The 20,247-nt window shown below is 37.8% G+C and overlaps 1 protein-coding gene across 2 annotated transcripts in view; it reads right to left on the bottom strand.

The window, feature by feature from the left end:
• pi4kaa (phosphatidylinositol 4-kinase, catalytic, alpha a) overlaps window positions 1-20,247 on the bottom strand; it is a 44,820-nt gene that overhangs the window by 21,181 nt on the left and 3,392 nt on the right. For both annotated transcript variants that reach the window (XM_053516185.1, XM_053516186.1), the window contains exons 3-29: window positions 19,112-19,205; window positions 18,948-19,036; window positions 17,278-17,350; window positions 16,927-17,189; window positions 16,643-16,709; window positions 15,346-15,497; window positions 14,333-14,398; window positions 14,133-14,238; window positions 13,523-13,714; window positions 12,432-12,532; window positions 11,863-11,992; window positions 11,575-11,704; window positions 11,354-11,449; window positions 10,120-10,303; window positions 8,734-8,834; window positions 7,734-7,902; window positions 6,916-6,966; window positions 6,657-6,765; window positions 6,420-6,556; window positions 6,098-6,231; window positions 5,375-5,457; window positions 5,203-5,273; window positions 4,997-5,121; window positions 3,130-3,211; window positions 2,970-3,053; window positions 1,769-1,858; window positions 1,247-1,366 (exon numbers count right to left, since the gene is read on the bottom strand). In XM_053516185.1, the coding sequence (XP_053372160.1) occupies window positions 1,247-1,366; window positions 1,769-1,858; window positions 2,970-3,053; window positions 3,130-3,211; window positions 4,997-5,121; window positions 5,203-5,273; window positions 5,375-5,457; window positions 6,098-6,231; window positions 6,420-6,556; window positions 6,657-6,765; window positions 6,916-6,966; window positions 7,734-7,902; window positions 8,734-8,834; window positions 10,120-10,303; window positions 11,354-11,449; window positions 11,575-11,704; window positions 11,863-11,992; window positions 12,432-12,532; window positions 13,523-13,714; window positions 14,133-14,238; window positions 14,333-14,398; window positions 15,346-15,497; window positions 16,643-16,709; window positions 16,927-17,189; window positions 17,278-17,350; window positions 18,948-19,036; window positions 19,112-19,205 (3,099 nt within the window). The remainder of the gene's footprint in view (window positions 1-1,246; window positions 1,367-1,768; window positions 1,859-2,969; window positions 3,054-3,129; window positions 3,212-4,996; window positions 5,122-5,202; window positions 5,274-5,374; window positions 5,458-6,097; window positions 6,232-6,419; window positions 6,557-6,656; window positions 6,766-6,915; window positions 6,967-7,733; window positions 7,903-8,733; window positions 8,835-10,119; window positions 10,304-11,353; window positions 11,450-11,574; window positions 11,705-11,862; window positions 11,993-12,431; window positions 12,533-13,522; window positions 13,715-14,132; window positions 14,239-14,332; window positions 14,399-15,345; window positions 15,498-16,642; window positions 16,710-16,926; window positions 17,190-17,277; window positions 17,351-18,947; window positions 19,037-19,111; window positions 19,206-20,247) is intronic.

The raw sequence follows: 20,247 nt of genomic DNA, 5'->3' as shown, positions 1-20,247 counted from the left end.
CACAATCGAACACCTGTGGGGAATTCTGAAGCAACAAGTTGAGCATTACTCTCCATCCAGCATCCTGTTTATATATATATAAAGAAAATACCCCTTTTTCAGGTCTGTGTATTTTAACAATAAAAATCCAAATACCGATTTACATTTGGATTTAATCCAAATTACAGATCTTTATTGTAAAGGTTTTAAACAATGTTTTCCATGCATAATCAATTAATTAACATGCACCTGTGGAATGGTCGTTAAGACCTTAACAGCTTACAAAAAGTAGGCATCTAAGGTCACAGTTCTAAAAACGCAGGACACTAAAGAGACTTGTCTCCTGACTGTGAAAAACACCCAAAGAAAGATGCCCAGGGTCCCTGCTCATCTGCGTGAACGTGCATTAGGCATGCTGCAGGGAGGCATGAGGACTGCTGATGTGGCTAGGGCAATAAATCGCCATGTCCGCACTGTGAGATGCCTAAGACGGCGCTACAGGGAGACAGGAAGGACAGCTGATCATCCTCGCAGTGGAAGACCACGTGTAACAACACCTGCACAGGATCGGTACATCCGAATATCACACCTGTGTGACAGGTAAAGGATGGCCACAACAACTGCCCGAGAACACACAATCCCTCCATCAGTGCTCAGACTGTCCGCAATAGGCAGTCCATGAGGAGAAGATGCACTGCAGCACCTCAAGCAGCTGGTGGCCACACCAGATACTGACTGGTACTTTTGATTTTGAGCCTCCCTTCATTCAGGGACACATTGTGAAACATTTTTAGTTTATGTCTTATGGTGTTGACTCTTTTAGTGTTCATACAAATATTTACACATTAAGTTTACTGAAAGTAAAAACAGTTGAAAGTCAGAGGACGTTTCTTTTTTACATATTATATATAGTATAATATATGAAAAGTATATATATTATATATAGTCCACATGGTCTTATTACTATTAAACCAAAGTGATGCAATAACATTCTGTGCTATTATTGAAAGCTAAACAACTACAGTGTGTAACTTACCCTGCATTGGGCCACATCGCAACACCCATTTATTGATCACTTTCCCGTAGCTGCATGCCTCCATATGTGTGTGTAAATTAGCATTTTAAAAACACTCATTTAAAGCAGCTTGTTATATAGTGCTTAATTGGATCTGATTAAATTTACTGTATTTAACTTAAATGTACTTGTGTTAATGCAGAATCAGCATCTTACTGTATGTGCGAGTGAACATGTGAACTCCGGACTCACCCCCAAAGCTGTGCTTTGCCGGTTGTAGCCGGCAAAGTGCAGAATGCTCTCGGTAGCCATTGCAAGGCCTGTGTGCTGAGACAGACCTGAGACCCAGTTCTGGTGCTTGTTCAGGTACTCCTGCAGTAAACACGTACACATTAGAACTGATAACCACCTTCAGCTTTTGACTCACATTCTACTGGTTTGGATGATCCCACCTACGCAGACATGTAAGAAGTAAATAGATACCAACAGTTTAATGATAAAATGCATTCATTAACAATTGTTGTCATTATTATGACATTATTTGTTTAGTTTTTTACAGATTGAATGTGGCTTTAGGCAAGTCTAGAAGAAATGTCTTCCCATTATGCAGCATGAGCAGTAGTTTGAAAAGTTGAGGATGAAGACATCCTTTCAACACCCTTTAACAAGCTCTGTTTGTCTTAACTCTCTTTACTATACCCTTTGAGGCAAGTTCCATTCACAGTCGTCTCGGTTGTCTTTTTCTTGACCTGTGTTTTTCATCTAGAAACTCACCTGAAGATGAGATTTAGTGACGGACGGTGCCCACTTCATTGCTTCTTTCAGAATTTCAGCACAGCGTGCAGCAAAGTCTTTTACAATACTCTGCATCAGGACAAAAAAATTTTTTATATAATTTTAACTGTGATCACAATTGTACATCACTTATTTTATACAGTAGTATCACTTAGATAAAAAGAGTTAGATGCTGTAATATATTGAATTAATTACATGGGGCGACCAGGACTTTTCTTGTAATTGAAGCCTTAAAACTGTTTAATATTTACAAGTATGGCCATACATCCCTGAATAACAATCCTGCCAAGGAGGCTTGGCACCCACTGCAGTTGTACCTATAAACACTCACAGAGTGAAACGCCTGATCCTTGAAAAATTGATGAATAACTTTCACCAACTTTCAGAAAAAACACAGCTGTCTGTTTGAACTGTACACGAACACCATTTGCACATTAAAGGAACCTATTCAGAAGTTATTGCCGCATTCCATGAACAGTTCTGACCTTACTCCAAGTCATTTAAACATTAAAGGATTTCCTGGGAGGCCAGCATTTCAGACGTAAGGCAGGCAGTGTGATCATGGCTTCAGAGTACTGAAAAAACGTTTTGCCCTGATTGTATCCCAGCACTAGTAAAACTTTGGAATATGTGCCTTAGTGTAGCAGGGAATTATTGGAGAAATAAAGATTTTTATCATAAAGGTTTTACAGTTTGACTTGAACACCCCTTGTAAATTACAATTTTGTCATTGACATGTTTTTTGTTAGATATTTAGTTATTTGCATATTTTTTATTTTGCTATTTTTGTGGATTTTTTCCAGATTATTCTCCCTAATTTAGTAGTGTCCAATTCCTCCCTGTCACTAGGGGGCTCCCACATTAAGCTTCTACCACCATTAAGTCGGGAGGGACGCAGACTATCACGTGGTTCCTTCGACCCACGTGATGTCACCGACCATCGGAGTAACACACTCGGTTGACCCAGAGTAGCTCTTAGTAGAGCCGTATTAATGTGGGAGCACAAAGTACCTCTCATTCCTCCCCTCAGCTCTCTCTTGACCTCCGGCTGTAAGAGGTAACAGCATCACCCCGATTTCGAACCAGCGATCTCGTGATGATAGGACGAGTGCCTTACCACTGCACCACTCGGAGGCCCTTATTTGCATAATTTTAATCAAAATTTGTTACCAATTCCTACCTCTCTGGCTTCATGAGTGTCAGGAACAGTGATACGATAAGGTGTATCTGGAATGTCATAATACGGTTGATCTTTGTGAATGTCCTGCAAAAAAAAAAAAAAAGTGAATGATTTGTGAAACACAGAGAATACTGTGACTAGAGTTAGTGTGTAAACTCACAGCACTTAGCGAAACGGATAGTGTCTGTAAAATGTCCAGCATCGTTTTCAGTACACGGCCGCTCCACAACAGGTGAGGGAAGCTAGAATCAAAAACATCAGAAATAGCATAAACAATAATTAATAAAAGAATCATCACATTCACCTTTAGACTAGTTATCAAGAATAGCTTTTAAAATTAGTAAAATAGTGGAATTGGCTATATTATTAAGCTGGTTGCGAAATCCCAGGTTTGCCCAGCCATGTTGCATTGCCTGGCTGTTTCCAGGTCATCACGCTTATGCCTAGTCGAGCGTAAGCATGATGCTTGAAAGCCTTTAATCCCCCCCAAGAAAAAGCATTCTGCTTTTTGCATTCATGTGCAGTTCACATGACACACACACACGCACGCACACACACACACTGTAACCATAAACCCTTTGTTGCTACTCATGGATATTATCAGGGTTATTCATATGTACCTAGACCCCTATACTGCCAGGGTCTTCTGATCACAGGGTTCCATGTTTCCCCAGTCTTATATGGAACATCATGGGAGCATGACAACGTGTCCTCTGTTCCCAGAGCACCATGTTCCCCCTAGGTTTCTTCCTATAGTCATCGCAGGGAGTTTTTCCTTGCCACCACTGCCCTCAGTTTGCTCACCAGGAATAGTTCTAATCTGTACTTGTTTTTCCTGTACATGTTTTAATTTATTAACATATTTATTTTTATTGTGTAAAGCTGCTTTGTGACAATGGCCATTATTAAAAGTAGTACACAAACCAACTTAAAGTGAATTGAATTCTAGAGTTGAATTGAATTCTTGTGTTTTATGTATGTAGTTTCTTTTGATTTAGTAAAGCCGCTTTGTGATAATGACAACTGTTAAAGGCCCTTACAAAATTGGATTTAATTGAATTGAATGTTCCCAGGATCCTATGTTCCCCTGGTCTATACAGCACATAATGGTAAGCTGAAAATGTGTTCCCCAATTCTATATTCGTTAAATGATATTCTTTCTATAGACATCTAAAACCAAATGAAATAATATCCAACAGTTTTGTTTTACAACTTTTAGTTTTAAAAAGTTTTGAAGCTTGTTTCTAATAAAATAAACTGCATTATGTTTAAGAAATATTTTATCTTGAAATATTTGAATATCAGGGTTAATGTGTGTTAAGAATAAATGAAGTAGAGAACATAATATCCTGGGGACATACAGTAGGTATATCCCAACAGTATAAACTAGCCTAGCTCATTTCCAAGCGTATATTTTTTTATGATTAGTTATAAAAAATAAAAAATAAATTTTAATGACAAAGATTGGCTCTGACAATGAGAAGATGCTCCACTTTCTTCGTACTTTCCAGATCTTGAAAGAGGTGAAAGCTGGGACTATAAGGACTGAGTTTGTCATTTTTGTCATTGCCAAAAATCATGCTTAACAGTAATTGTGAAAAACAGCCCTCCTGGTTCAGGCATTGCTGAGATACGAACGGAGGGTCTCCTGATAACTGGTCCAGTACTTCAGTGAACTAAGCCACAGCACGGCAGTATTATTATTACTATTTTTTATTTTTACTTTACAGGTTTCCACTTGACAACAGAACTTTTTTTCTCCCCAAGTGCTCCCTTATGACTAAAAAGCCTTGCAGCTGTATTTTTTAAAAAGTGACCTGCTTCACCCTGTATGTAAAACATACACTGGCAAATGCAAAAGCAGCATTTAATTTTTTTTCACTTGCAATAAGAATAAAAGTGCATTCTAATAAACATGTTTAATATACAATTACGATGAATATCATGCAAGTAATTAAGCACTATAACTGTGTTTAGATGGATATGAGCTAGCTAAGAAGATTTGCAGAAAACCACGGCATGCTTACGTTTCAGCAAGGCCTGAGAGGTATTTGTCGGCCACGCGTCTGATCCGTTTGTGAATGTGATTAAAGTTGACCAGGAGAAACTGAGCGTGCCGCTCCAACTCCTCTTCATGAGCCTTTGTCTTGGGCTAATGCAAGAAATAAAAGATGTGAGAACTTGTTTTAAATACAGCTACAATCAAAATCTAGAATTTCAGGGCCTACTGTACCTTGTCTGCCATCATTTGAAGGAAGACATCAAAGACCTTGTCCCCAACTGCGATCACACACTGCATCATCCCTAAGAAAGAACAGGAACATAAAAAAAATGGAATGAACAATGACAGATTCAAACAAGGTAGTTACATGTATAAGTATTAATCATTTAAGTCTTGGTTTTACCCGACTTGTCTTTCTGGATGGCTCGATCTTCAAAATAACGGAACATGACCTGGAAACGGTCTGAATCCAGAGAGCGCAGCATTCTGCAATTAAAAAAAAAAGTGTATAAATTCATGTCAAGGACTTAAACCGTAATGTAAATGCTAACTTGTTGCAACAGTGGAAAGCCAAGCAAAAAAGAAACCATCGCTAAAAAGGCAGCCGGTGCCAAGAGGAATCATAAATTAAGGTTAAGTGAGGTTGATAATGACTATTTTATATTTTACTTAATTTAAATGTCTTTTCTAAACCTGTATGTTTTGATTTTTTTATATGCAAAAATATAATGATAGTGTTGTAAATTAGTAATATTGGTAATATTGGTAATATTTTGGGGTGACCGGAACAGATTATCTGCATTTATACTATTTCTAATGGGAAAAATGAAAAATTTTCACCTTAACAACTTTATACAAATTAAATTCCTATGCCAAGGGTCCACTATATTTACCAATACCACAGGAAGTGGTAATTGGATTTCTGTCTTAAATAAAGTAAATATCAACCTGCAATTTGCTGTAAGCTATAATAATGAAGTTTGTTTCACATCCTTCAAAGCATAAAATGTATCTATGAACTAATAAAATGTAAAAATCAACATTGGGCAGGTAATAGTATCTTTGCAACTTAGCACCCAGTGTTGTTTGGTTTTCTATGCATTATACACACATATTACTGAAGTACCTCATATATTCCAGTCGATAGACTGAAAGCAGGTAGGTAGACATGGCAAAGTCCAGCTTATTGATAAGAGCGGCTACTTCAGGTGGAGGATCCAGTAAGTTAATGATGGTGCTGCGCAAATCATTCAACTCAGCCTACAAAAAAAAAAAAAACAATGTGAGCGCATACTACTTAAATTCAGATCTGTATAAGACTTTGCAGCAGTTTCCTGTTCTGTTCAGACATGTATACCATCTTTGGGATAGGGCAAATATTACGAAACGACTAGCTTCTTCAGAATAAAGTTCTGAAACATTCAACAACGTAGCTAAAGTAAACCTACTGGAGTGACCGTGTCATTCTTCAGAGCGGAGTTATACTGCAGTTCTGAGCGCAGAGGCTCTCCACTAGGAAATGTCAGCAATGGGGATTTAGTGGCAATTTCACACACACCTTCATACCATTCCTCTGGCCATAAACCTGGAGAAAATAAATGAAGAGAAAACAGTATGAATACCACTCTCATGTGTAGTAAAAGACACACTGTTTGTGCTGTAGGATAACACAGCCATACACTCACCTGATCCCTCTACTGCGAAACCCATGACGACTGAATAAAGCCAAAAGTCTCTGAAAAGCTTCTGGAGTCTGGGCTTAGCCTCTTTTATCGGTGGTAAACGTCTGGTGAGCTAAAAATTAAAAAGAAGTCAATTTTTTTGAAAATATTAATAAAAAAGGGCTTTGATATACTTCACAGCCTGCAATGTAGAGAGTAATCATTACATGATTATAAACATATGGCTTTTGCAATCATTTCGGATATGGTGTTAATCTCATACCACGGCAATGACAGGAATGAGCACTCCTAAATTACCAGCACTGCTTGAGGCCTGAAAAAAAAAGAAAAAAAAAAAAACTTTGTGTATTGCTTTACCAATTCATTAGGCTGTTTATTAATGGCTCAGAAACATTATAATCCTAAAACAATGTGGCTTTATTTCTGTATAATAAGCATAAGCTGCAGGAAATCCTCTTCCGCTTATAATAGTAAGCACCGCGTTACTAATACTAGATAAATACAGACGTCTGCCTTTAATTGAGTCAAAAATCACTGACAAACATGAATAAATACTTTCACAATGAAAAATCATTTCAACACAGAATCCATTCTGAACATGTGTAACGTTTATTTAAGGTGAAATAAGACGAGGTGACTCACTAACTGTTTTTGCAGGTTAGACCTGTTTGACATGTCCTAACATACTAAAATTCCTTGTTGGTTGTGAACTGTATAACATACAGAATGGAGTGAGGATTCCATTCATTCATGTGCAGGGACAGTTCCAGAATTATTTGCACACTTGGTTAAAAGACAAAGGGAGCTATACAAAGTATTAAATAACATTAGTTTTTTATATTATTCCTCCAATTTTCTCTTCTTTGTCTCTCCTGGGTCTTACCTCTTCCTCCACAAATCAAAAGACATGAATGTTATACCATTAATTCAAGTCCATGCACAGAATGAACACATTGGTGCTTTCAGGAAGATGAATCAACTTATTGGTGCACAATACCTGTTGGCAGGGACTCCTTCTTAGTTTAGACAATTCATGTCTATAGTGATATAACAGGCTTTGGAAAGTGTAGGTGTGTATACCTTGAGTGCTGGGCCTTTTTCACTGGCCCTCTCACTGGCACGCTTGCCCTCCAGGCCCAGCTGAACAAACAGCTCCAGCAGGTTTACAAGTAACTCGTCCACCTTCTGCTCAGCCTGCAGATTAGCCGCGATGTTTGCCAGGGCGTTAATCACAGCCAGGGAGCAATGCCTGCAAAAAAAAAAAAAAAAAAAAAAAGAGTATTCTTTTAAAACCATGATCAGGGTGTCAGAATATTTGGCTGCATCTGATAAGAACTTAAAATCAAAGAAAGTGTGATAAAAATTATTATTTGAAGATTGACAATCATTTAAAGTCCAGCATCTTTTATTGATGGATAATATAGTTATTGCCAGTTTTGCTTGCAGTTTAAGGTAGATAACCACAAAGGATAAATTAACCAGAACAGCTGTTCAACCTGGTTTAAGGCTTAACGGCATTATAAAGCACATCCTGGACCACTGTGTGGTTAAACAAAAAGAAGAAAAGGAGCACTGGTGGCTCAATATGTTAAGGCACCGAGTTACTGATCGGAAGGTCGACAGTTCGCGCTCCAGCCCCGCTAGGTTGCCCCTGTTGGGCCCTTAAGCAAGGAGCCGTAAAAATGGCTGACCCTGCGCTCTGACCCCTGACATCCCACAAAAAAGCTGGAATATGCAAAGAACAAAGAATTCTACTGTGCAGTAAAGTATATGTGGGGAACAAGGGCTAAACTTAAAAAAAAAAAAAAAAAAAAAAGGTCATCAAAACAATGTATGTAAATATACCTTTTTAGGTGAATTGTGTCTATTGCATGGCAGTTGCATATTTCATGGTACACTACTGGATATTACAGAATATATCATATTTTCCTATTATGATAGATTGTAAAATGAACCAGCTCCACTGTTGGCCATGTTAGCAAATTTATATAAAGAAAAAAAAAAACTTCAAAAGACTAACATCACATTTCAGCACTGTTTTAAGATTACAATATGCACAGAAAGAGACACATGTAATTACCTGTATCCATGGTCCTTGTAGTCTTTGGTGGAATATACCATCGAGCTGGCTTTCACACTTATTTGCTGAAACAAGTTCCAGACTTCCTGGTATATGTATTGCTGAAAGATTTACAAAAAAAAATTAAACTCACTAACAATTCCCTCACAGCTTCAGCAAGTAGCAGCGAGTATTTCCTCAAATAATTAAAGCTAGTACCAAAGTATTTACTTGAAATGTTACATTTTGTTTAGAAATAGCTAAATCCTGCCTCCGTGGGGCGCAATGGTAAAGTGCTTGCCCTATTATCCGGAGATGACGAGTTCAATTCCCGGGTGATTCTGTAACCTCTCGCAGCCGGAGGTCTAGAGAGAGCTGATTGGCCGAGCTCTCTCAGAGGGGAGGGATGAGAGGTACTTCGTGCTCCCACATTAATCACGGCTCTATAGCCAATCAGGGGCCCGCGCAAGTGGAAGGAGTGAATAGCTCTGTCCTCCGAGTGTGTTACATCGCCCCAAACGGTGCAAAATTTGCAAAAAGATGCGGTTGGCTGGCCTCACGTGGTTCGGAGAAAACACGTGATAAACTTTGGCCCTCCCGACTGAGTGGTAGTAGTAGCCTTAATGTGGGAGGAATTGGACACGACTAAATTAGGCAGAAAATTAAAAAAAAAAGAAGAAATAGCTAAATTTATTTTATATTGAAGCATGATAATAGTAGCACTAAGACACATTGTGATCAAGGGCCTTGCAGCTTTAATACAACAATATATGGAAAAAACTTCAGTGCAATATTTTTTTTCCCAAGGTAATCAACTGTAAGTGCTGCTGCTGACATCATCACCATTTCTATTTTACTGCTCTTAATCTGGAAACTAACAATAATACTCCAGGCGGTTCCACAGTGAAAGCACACTCCGCACTCAGATATCATTTCTGTGCTCAAATAGACAAGTTTTGCCTTAAGCACACAATGTTCACATTTAAAGACATTTAAAGTTTTATGACTGTGTACAATGTACTGAAAATGTACACAATTTCTGTTCAAGTACCTTAGTGATGCATACATTTGAAAGAAAAATTGCACCAATGCATACTGCTAGATCCATTTGAGTAAATATTGACGACTAGAAAACCTTTGGCTTTCATTTTGCAGTGTTTGTACGCTCGGTATCTGTTTATGACTGAGAAAGCACAATTGTGTATACATATAGACACTTTTTGGGAGCAAGGAGACAGGGTAAAAGATTTTAAACAGATATGTAATCTAACAATGATGCTGTTTATTTTTTATATTTATTTTAACCATAATTTAACCAACCTGTCTTGAATATTACTTAGGTCTGCATTTATCATCAGGTCTGCATTTTTTTTTTAACTCTGTGTGTGTACGCATGCAGAAACTTACATTTCCAGTGATGACCATGCAGCCCAGCTGGTCAATGATCAACACATCGAGTTGTGAGGGTGGCTGACAGAACTTCTGCTGTAGGATCTGCAGGATGGGTTCCATTACACGTGGCGTGTCCCTCAAGGCCACCGCAATGTGCCCCAATGCCCGAATTGTATGATCCGGAATAAGGTGAGCATCCCTAGAAAAGCGGTAGCAACATTCCAGTGAGACTGCTTACAATCAAAATGATATACAACGATTGGAAACAACATCAAAACCATCTGTCTAACATTGCATAGAAAGCCCTAGTGCCACCAAAACAGCTTTGACTCCTTTAGGTGTGGACTTCACAAGACCTTTAAAGGTGTGCTGTGTTACCTAGCACAAAGACGTTAGCAGCAAGCCTTTGGGTTTTAGGTTGCAAGGTGGGGCTGCCATGGATTGGATGTGTTTGTACAGCACATCTCATTGATTATGCTTGATTGGATTGAAATCTGCAGAATTTAAAGGTCCTTAAACTCTTTTGTCATGTTCCTCAAACCATTCCAGTATAGTTTTGGAGTGCTTTTGAACATTGCCCAGAATATCACATTGCCTCCATCAGCTTGTTTTTTTCCCGTTGTATACCCTGGTGCTATTTCTAAAAAAAAGTCATTAGACTAGAACACCTTGCCATGCCTATTGTAGGTGCTTTCCGTGGTGGACAGGGATTAGCAAAGGCATTCCGACAGTTCTTTAGCTACAGTACATGCCCCCAAAATTTATATCAGCAATGTGTGCTACAGTAGGTCTTTTGTGAGACAAGATCAGACAGACTAGCTTTACCACCCTTGTGGATAAGTGAGAATTATTTCCCATGACCCTTTCTCCGGTAGCCTTTCTTGGACCACTGTTGGTAGCCACTAACCACTGCATATCACAAACACCCCATGAGATCTTCCATTTTGGAGACCTAATTGTCTAGGCATCACAATAAGCCCCTTTATTAAAGTCATTTAGATTCCTACTGTACACTCATCTATTTTTCCTGCTTCTACCATATCAGCTTCGAGAATTGACTGTTCACACTTGTTGCCTAAAATAGTTCACGCCTTGACAAGTCCAACTATGATGAGATAATTAATGTTATTCATTTTACCTGTCAGTGGTTTTTAAAGTTATGGCTGATTGACTGATTGAGTTATGGCTAACCACATTTATTCTGAAAAAAACAGATATTCAGTCTGAGCAACAAAGCACAAAGACGTACTTGTCATTTTCCTGTGAGATGTAAAGACGGTTGGACAGGCTGGCAAGAAACGCCTCAACAATGACAGAATCCATGGTCAGTCCTGCTTTCAGGCTCCTATGTTGAAATAAATATTTTAAGATTAATTAAACGGCAAACAAAATCATTTTAAAATAATATTTTCCCTCCATAGTCTGAATTTCCTACAGTACACTCATTACAGTGTGACATCCATTGTTTACCTGCAGATGTTGTCTATGGAGATGTCCCGCAGCTGCTCATACATGGATGGCTGACTTTTCTTACTGGAGTGGGCACTGAAGGTGGACTGGGAATGCTCATTGGTCACGTGGATCTTAATCTCACCGGTCCCTTTTTTAAATAAAAAGAGGAAAATAATTTACTTAATTTAACCAGACTAAGCCTGATTCTTGATTGCCCTGACTCTAATAACATAACTGAGTGCCGTACTAGTGTATTTGAGTTAAATCAGTAGCCACTTTAGTTGCGACAGAGCTAAAGGGTCTCACCACTGGCATACTGGCTGTGGTATTTGTAAAGCTTGACCAGAACAGGGGACGGCACCACCAGGAAGTCTCTCAAAGACGTGGTGACTGAGTGAGCCACCACTGGGAAGCGTTCACACAGCCTTCCAAGACCCTAGAGCAACACAGCATCAGAACATCTATTAGTCTATCAGGAATTATATTCATTATTACTTTTAAGTAATGTATATTGGTGTTACCAAAGTGCTTATAAGATGTAATATTCTTAATTTCCTTTTAGTAAGTGACATCTTATCTACAATTACAGTATATGCATTTTTATAATCATTAGTTGTTATTTTATTACCAACCAACATGAAATTACAATGATATGCAAAAAGATATATATATCTGTCACACTTGAGTGATTCAGTAGTGAATTCATCGGCACTGCATGTTTTCCTGCCACTGTGCCTTTAGCTTTCACTGTTTGCAAATGTGTCATATGCATAACAATGGACAGAAACCCAACTGTACTTGAGGTTTGGAATTAATTACACCCTGAAACTGGGATAGATTCTGATTTAAGATTCTGATTGCTTTCAATCACTAACCTGCAGACAGCAGATGAGCAGTGGCATGTGTGCGATGATGACCTTACTGGACGTCTTAGACTGCAGCTTCTCAGACAGCTTAGTGCAAAGATTTTCAGCACCTATCGGGAAGTGGAATAAAATAAAAAAAAAATACAAAAAATACAAAAATAATACATATATATATATATATATATATATATATATATATATATATATATATATATAATTATTTTATATTCCTTTAAAACTTGTTTTTTTATTTAAATGTTTTTATTTCTAGGCTTATTTCCTACTAAGATCATGACGGGTAGAAACAGTCATTCTAAAGATGTCTAAAGCTTAAACATTTCCACTGCATAGCTATATGAACATTAGCTTTACCAATGCTAATTGAAATCAGATAATTATTGGCTGATGCAGTTTTTGTGTTGCATAATAATTCTCGGGGCACACCACAAGAGGGCGCACTTGTAGTTAAGGCAGGGCACAGCAATTATTATCATAATTTTTTATTCAACCCTACCTTTAACCCTTTCTAGCAGTAGATGTGACATGTAAATTGACTTTTTAATCAGTATAAACAAATGAATAAAAGTTTATTACTGCATTTGTGTTATAGGACAAGTCAGAACACTGTTGGGTTTCTGGACGTAGAATAGCATGACTTTGTGTTCCGCAGCTAATGAGGAGGGTAATGAGAAATGGGATCTGTGTGAGCCCCCTGCTGGGCAAACAATTAATTCCTCTTTACATTAACCTTGGTAGTGAGATAAAATGGACAGCACAATACAAGTCTTTTTGATAGTAAATCTCAGTATGCATCTGCTAAAATAGAGTTATAACAGTATTTACAACAGTAATTATAACAGTTATAAAAAAGAAATATATTTATAAAAAAACTCTTAAAGCCCTGAGTGTCTACTTTTATATGAGCTATTAACCACTACTGCCTTGTGTGGCATCACAAATTAATTCAGCGCTGAGCACGGAGACCACCAAAACAGGCTGTCTGGTTGAACAGCTCATTATAGTACGATTCTTGAAAGCATAATCTATAGTGTTTACACATATTTAAAAGAATAAGCTCCCTTAAATTACGGTGCTTTTACCCTGTTCCTCAGTGACAGCCCACACCATGAGGTCCACGCACGCAGCGTTGGCCTGGCAACGTAACTTAAGTGGGCTCAGCTCGCTGTGCAGGGACTCCACATCATGCAGGATTCGCTGTAGCTCTGACTGGCTGCTGCTGAACTGCTCCAGCACAAAGTCGTGCACCTCTTTCACATACGACGTCTGCAGGTCTGCACATACAACACAGGGTCTTAATGTTTACAGTGATATAAGACATAATTTCAAAAAAAAAATGTTTAAATAACAGATAATTTAGAAGATGCACATTATCATGGACTGAGATTGGCTGAATGCTTCATAATTAGTTTAGCATTTGCTTGAAGCCGTGGCGCTTGCTTAATGAAAGAAATGCCAGCTGTGAGTCGTCAGTAAGTTTTCCCTTATGGGAGAAACTTCAGAAAAAATTACTTCATGCATTCTGGGTTTGATGAGCCGTTTTTTTAATTAACTTCAGGATAGAAAAAAAGAAAAAGAAAAAAGAGGAACCAACTTGTCCCATATTACACGCATCTACAATTTTATTAAAGGTAACAAATCATTCATTAGTTAACAAGCTTAATAAATACATTATGAATAATGCATTATTACCTCCAATGCCTTTCATGTAGTACAGCGTGTCCCTCAGCATTTTAAATATTGCCGCATACAGTGGGTCACTAAAGGTTTTGTAGAAGAGATGATGACCAGGGTGAGTCTGCAACAGACAGCATGATCATAGAGCGACTGCAATATTACTGACCCAGGATGAGTCAGCAACAAACGCTGATGAATGTGATAATGCGCCTTACCTCTAAAACCTCCACCATAGTTTGATCGAGTTTCTTTAAAAACGTCTCAGCGACAAACTGTTCAATCTGATAACAAAAAATCGTCATGAGAGTGCATGAGAAGTACAAGCAGAATTTGCTGAAATAATCTCTTCATTTCAGCTATTTCCTCATGTTGTATTTAGCACATTTACTGTTCTGTTTGGTGTCTATTCCCACATCTTTTAACAATATAAAACAGAAACAATTTAATAAATACATTCTTGTGTCTATTCACACATCTACCTGCCATCTAATAATCTCATATCTACTCATGCATTCATCCTTCTATGTCTACAGTGTTTGGCAAAAATGTCACCACAGCAGAAGGGTCTAATTATTGGTGTGCATCAAGTAACAAAAACAATTGAGGAGATTTGAAATTACTGGAATTGAGTTGAAAAATGTCTAAAACATTATTAAAACCTGTAACTATGCTGAACTTTCAACTTTGTGGAGGAAATGTGATCATAAAAAAAAACAAAATGCTTAACAAAGATGCATGGTTAAAAAAAAAAAAAAAAAACTATGTTTAAAAATTAAAATAAGAGCACTTCCACATGCACAATGTGATGACAGCTGAAGAGTGGAACTAAACAGCTGTGTGGCCATAAGAAAACCATAAGTAGTGAGACTAATCCTCAGGATAAAAAAATATTTGCTAAAGATTAAACTTACAACAGCAATGGAAAAAGGTCAGGTGGTCTGATGAGTTCAGACTGACCCTATACCAGAGTTATGGGTGCATCAGGGTAGGAAGCGATGCACCCATCATTCACAGTGCTTAGTGTTATGATCTGGGTTTGCTTCATTTGGTCAGGACCAGGTTATAACAATCATGGATGTGAACATGAGGGATCATTTTCAAACATGAATACGCCACACTGTGCACCTTAATCAAAGCTAATGGTGATCAATATTCCTGATGTGTTGGACTTCTTGTTTGGCCAGACACTGTATATTATAAATAAAAAGGACGAATTTGGAGTGCTAACCATTTGAAGGAGACGCTTCAGCATGTCCAAAGGGACGTCAAAGCCCCTAGTGCTGCTGCCAGTGAAGAGCGGAGACACAGAGAAACTGGAGCTGATGGTGGAAAAGTAGTAATCGGGGTCTACAGCGCTGCCATCGGGTAGGTATGATCCAGCTATAATCAACATAATTACACACAGGACAAAGCAAGAGAAATATTGGTATAATTATGAGTGCAATGCAATGATACATAGATAGATACACTGTTACACTATTAACGTCCTTCTACTTAATTCTGACAAGGCAGAAGTACTGGTACCAGGACCACAAGCAGCTAGAAGTAAGCTTTCTGATCACACAATAACTCTGGATGGCCTTTCTCTTTCATCAGGCACAGCAGGAAAATACTTTGGTGTGTTTATAGATTCCGGTCGTTCGTTTAAAGCTTATGTAGATAATATTACTTTGATAGCCAATTTTTATCTAAGAGATATTACCAAGACAAGAAATAGGATGCAATGCAGGCTGCTTGTTAGTACCTCATATTATGAAAACTACAGCAGGGGACAGCTTTTTCTTACAAAGGCCCAAAGCGATGGAATATCCATCTATTGAATTTTTGGCAATGTTTAAGTCAAAAGACATATTCATTTTGACCAGACTTTTTATTGATAGAATTGTTTTTAGGAGGAGATCTGGGGGTCGAATGGGCATCAAGTGTTATGGTAGTGAACTTTCTCCACTCTCACTGATCACTCAGGTTCTTTTGTCAAAGAGGTGACTGGTTGGTAAGCTATATTTTTATATATAAATGTATATCCATATTTTCTATTTCTATAAAGTTGCTATGTATTGATGTCCACTGTTAAAAGCATGACAAATACATGTACACGAACAAACACATGGTGTGGTTTCAACTAGAGGACCATGTTTAATCCTGCTTGGGCACTTAAATAATATTTTATATCTGATTGCACCCACACAAAAGTAAAAACCTCCTGACCTTTTTGTTGCACCCTGCAGCATCCCATCCCTAATGCATGCATTTACTATGAATCAGATACCCTGTAAACCTTTCTAAAAAAAAACTCTCTCTCTGTCTCTCTCACACACACACACACACACACACACACTGAGTTAAGTCATAAGTAAAAGCTAAAAAACAGATTCATTTTATATCAAATAGCATGCCACACACTTTTAACAGTAGGTTTTCCTGGATTTTTTCCTATAAATGCTTTTATAAACAATATGTTCAGCAACACATCACCCCTAAGAAAATTTGATTTCATATCGACACTTCTGATGTTCAAATCTTACCTTCAAAGTAAGGAGCAGAAGGGTCAGCGGGAGAACTTGGAGGCAATCCTGTACGTTCTGGACTAGCCTGTTACAAAACATAGAGGTTATAATCTTGATTATTACTGTATAATTGCCGCGACAATGTTTTATAAAGAGGCTTGACATGTTTAAAGATATTATTCACCATTTACATTATTTTTATGGGTCAATAAGTTAAACTTCAATCCACTACACTGAACAGTTGTATTTTATTAAATAAAACACTAATTAGACATAAGTGATGTGGCACTGTGACTCTGCACCTGCTGGGAGATGCTGGAGACGCTACTGGTTTTGCGACGCAGTGTGTCACTCTGGCACACGGTGAGCAGCGAGCTGGGCAAGATGGAACGGAAGTCATTGAACGAGCGCCGCCTCAATGACTCCGGTTCCTCCGGGGCCGTCACCGGCTGCGTCGTCGTCCTCGGGAACAGCTTGGACAGCAACGGTTCGTCTGTGTTGCTGTAGCGCCCAGACGCTCGCACCACACCCAGCAAGCACGGCAGTGTGTATCGACACAGGTATTCTGGGTAAAGATATACACTGTTCTGTTCATATCCATCAATCGGAAACCAATCAAATCAGAATTACAGGTGACAGTTACAGATGCAGACCTTTGTCCTGATCCCCAGGGTTGCGACATATTTCGAGGAGGACCTGCATGAGGTCCATGACAGCCTCCAGAATCTGTCCAGGATGAGGAAAAAAAATTAATAATTTAATATTGTATCGTATTGATAAATGGAAAATTTAAATAACATTTGTCTCATTATCAAGTGTCTCAAGTGCACTACAAAAAAAAGATAGCTCAGCAAGTGAAAATACCTTAACTAATATCCATTATACAGTCTAATGAATCTATTCTTTTTTTAAATAAAAATGCAACAACCCAATTATAATATTACAAAACCTAGGTATTTCTAGACATTTTCAAGCTAATATATTTTTGTTTTAGAGATACATGTGGTTGACTGGTAAACCACCTGGTAAAACTGTTTTTGGGGTTTTTATGGTCATTTTTCTAACCAGATATTTTCTAATAACTCCACTTATAACTTTTCTATTTTAAAAAAAGTTTTTTGTTTGCATCTCAATCAAAAATGAATGGATTACATTATGATTAATCTAATGAACCCCAAAAGGTTTAAAGATTCCGATCAGACAACAACGAATAATAACACGATTGTCTAACGATGACCCACATTTACGGAAATTAATAATTACTTTGATCATAAGGATTATCCACATCAGTCTGTCTAATCTCATTTCCAGAAGTAAAATTCAGTCAACGTGTTCGACAAAGCAGACATTATCTTTGCTCTTGGCTAAACTGATCCCTGTAAAGATTACATTATATTTAATTTAACGGTTGATTCGTTTAACCTTAAATCCATCCAATCAGCAATCAAAAATTACATTACATTAATTTCACAAGTGTGCTCTCACTCATCTTCTATACCACTTTATCCTGTATTTAGGGTCACAAGAACCTGGAGCCTATCCCAGAAGATAAATAACAGTATACCTGCATAATAGTACATAATCGGAAGCTCTTTTTTTTTCCTTTTAATCATGGTCAAAGAATATTAAACGAATAACAATCCAATTCAGATTTTGGTTCGACAAGAATTCATCCACTGTGACATGTGACAGGTTTTTCCAAAAACGCCACAATACATGTATTATCGGGCCATCTATTTTCCACACAGCTTATCCTGTGTAGATGAAAGGGGGTCCTATGCTGTATTCCAGTTAACTTAAGGTGGGGTACATCCTGGACGGGATGCCAACCCATCACAGGGCACAAGCAGATGCACACACTCACGGGCACTACCAGAGTACTAAGAGGAGACCCACCAAATCCATAAAGCTGGACGTGCAAGGTGACACTGTTAACCGCATTAGCCCCTATGAATCTCCACACCACTCCTAAAACCAACAGGTTTGCATGTTTACTCTGACAGGCTGACATACATTTGACGCAGCCATCCTACATGAACAAATATCAAATATAAAGTCAGAAAGCCTTGCGTATACTAAAAGGACTAAACTCTATATGAAATAATACTTGGATACTGGATTTTCCAGAAATGTACATTTAGCAATCATATTTCATATTCAATAAAATATTCTTACAAATTATCTACATAGATGCAGGACCATGATGTTAAAATACACTTATATAAAATAATAATTTTTGTTGAGCAAAATAGTTTAATTCAAACCGGAGGTTCACTAGAATTAGCTCTTTATAATTACTGCAGAATCTAGAAGCTGCACCCACCTCGATCCGTGAAGCCTCATCCCTCTGAGCGACATCAGAAAGCATAGTTACCAAGCAAAAGCAGAAGTTCTCAGCCACGGGGAGAGTTTCTGCAGGAAGAACGAGAATGTTACAGGAAAGTTGAAATTGAATTGAAATATATAGGAGAAGTGCGAGTGGTTTACCTCTCCCCTTCCTCTCAGAGCTTTCTTCAATCCATTGCACTTTCGGCAGCCCTTTCAGCAAACCCAAGAGGTACGGGACAATAATATCTTTGTGCTGAAACGAAACAAGCAATATTTTAAAAGAAATAAATTAAAACAAAATTTCATGCATGTTCCATCTCCAAACTGCAGGGCAAAAAACTGTAGACTTTAAGATGTGTAATTCTCTAAAAACAAAATCCCTAAGAAGCTGCTTAAGCTTACTTTTTACATAATTTTTTTATAATTATGATTATTATTAATAATTGTTATTTTAAAAATAAAAAATTTATAAATGTTGATATTGTGAAATTTATCAGTTACAGAATAAGTGTCCTGAATACAGACAGACGTAAAAGTAACATTGTAAAATTTCATGACAGAAGACTTACTAAATATAGACAATATTAAATGCAACTGTAAACAAATAAAAGTATAATTCCTTTATAGCAGCCTGATTATTTTCCTGTTACAGCACACCCTGACATGTTTTATTCCTTACACAAATTAACGGTTTATAATAACACAATACATAATCAGCAGAAAGAAATGACACTAATTTGTTTAGTGTTTTATATCTTAGTCTGTTAATCCCTTTTGCTTAATAAAATATAAAAATATAAAATGTGTTCAAGACAAACCAGTACTTTTGATTGTGCAGAATAACAGAACACAGTAAAACTCTCTACTTCTCAATATAAAACCCCGCTACACTAATGCACTTATCCCAGTGCTTCACTAGTGCTTTACTCCTTTAATGGCCCAAACATGTGGAAATGGCTTGTAGCGAGGTCAGGACTGTATGGGGGATGTGGCAATAACTCCCAGCTGAGTTCCTGTAAAGTGCAAGAGGTATTCATGAATGACTGCGTGTACAGTTCCTGCAGGCAGACACGTCTCTTCCACGTCCAAGTTGCCGACAAGTTATATTTTCCAGGCTCAGGCGTTCAATTCGCTGAATGTTCACAGAATGAACTGCAGTGGGCTCTGAGCCACCTCAGCCATGGTGACTTCTGCACCATTTACATGTTTTACTGCAGCTAAGAGTATTCTGGATAAATTTCATCACAAGTCCTGGTTTGATTTAAACACCCCTCATAATTTAAAGAGTAGATTCA

The sequence above is a fragment of the Clarias gariepinus genome, chromosome 17 (assembly GCF_024256425.1).
Source record: "Clarias gariepinus isolate MV-2021 ecotype Netherlands chromosome 17, CGAR_prim_01v2, whole genome shotgun sequence".
NCBI classification, from domain to species: domain Eukaryota; kingdom Metazoa; phylum Chordata; class Actinopteri; order Siluriformes; family Clariidae; genus Clarias; species Clarias gariepinus.
Note: the sequence above shows the minus strand (reverse complement) of the source record. Positions and strands in the feature narration are given on the sequence as shown.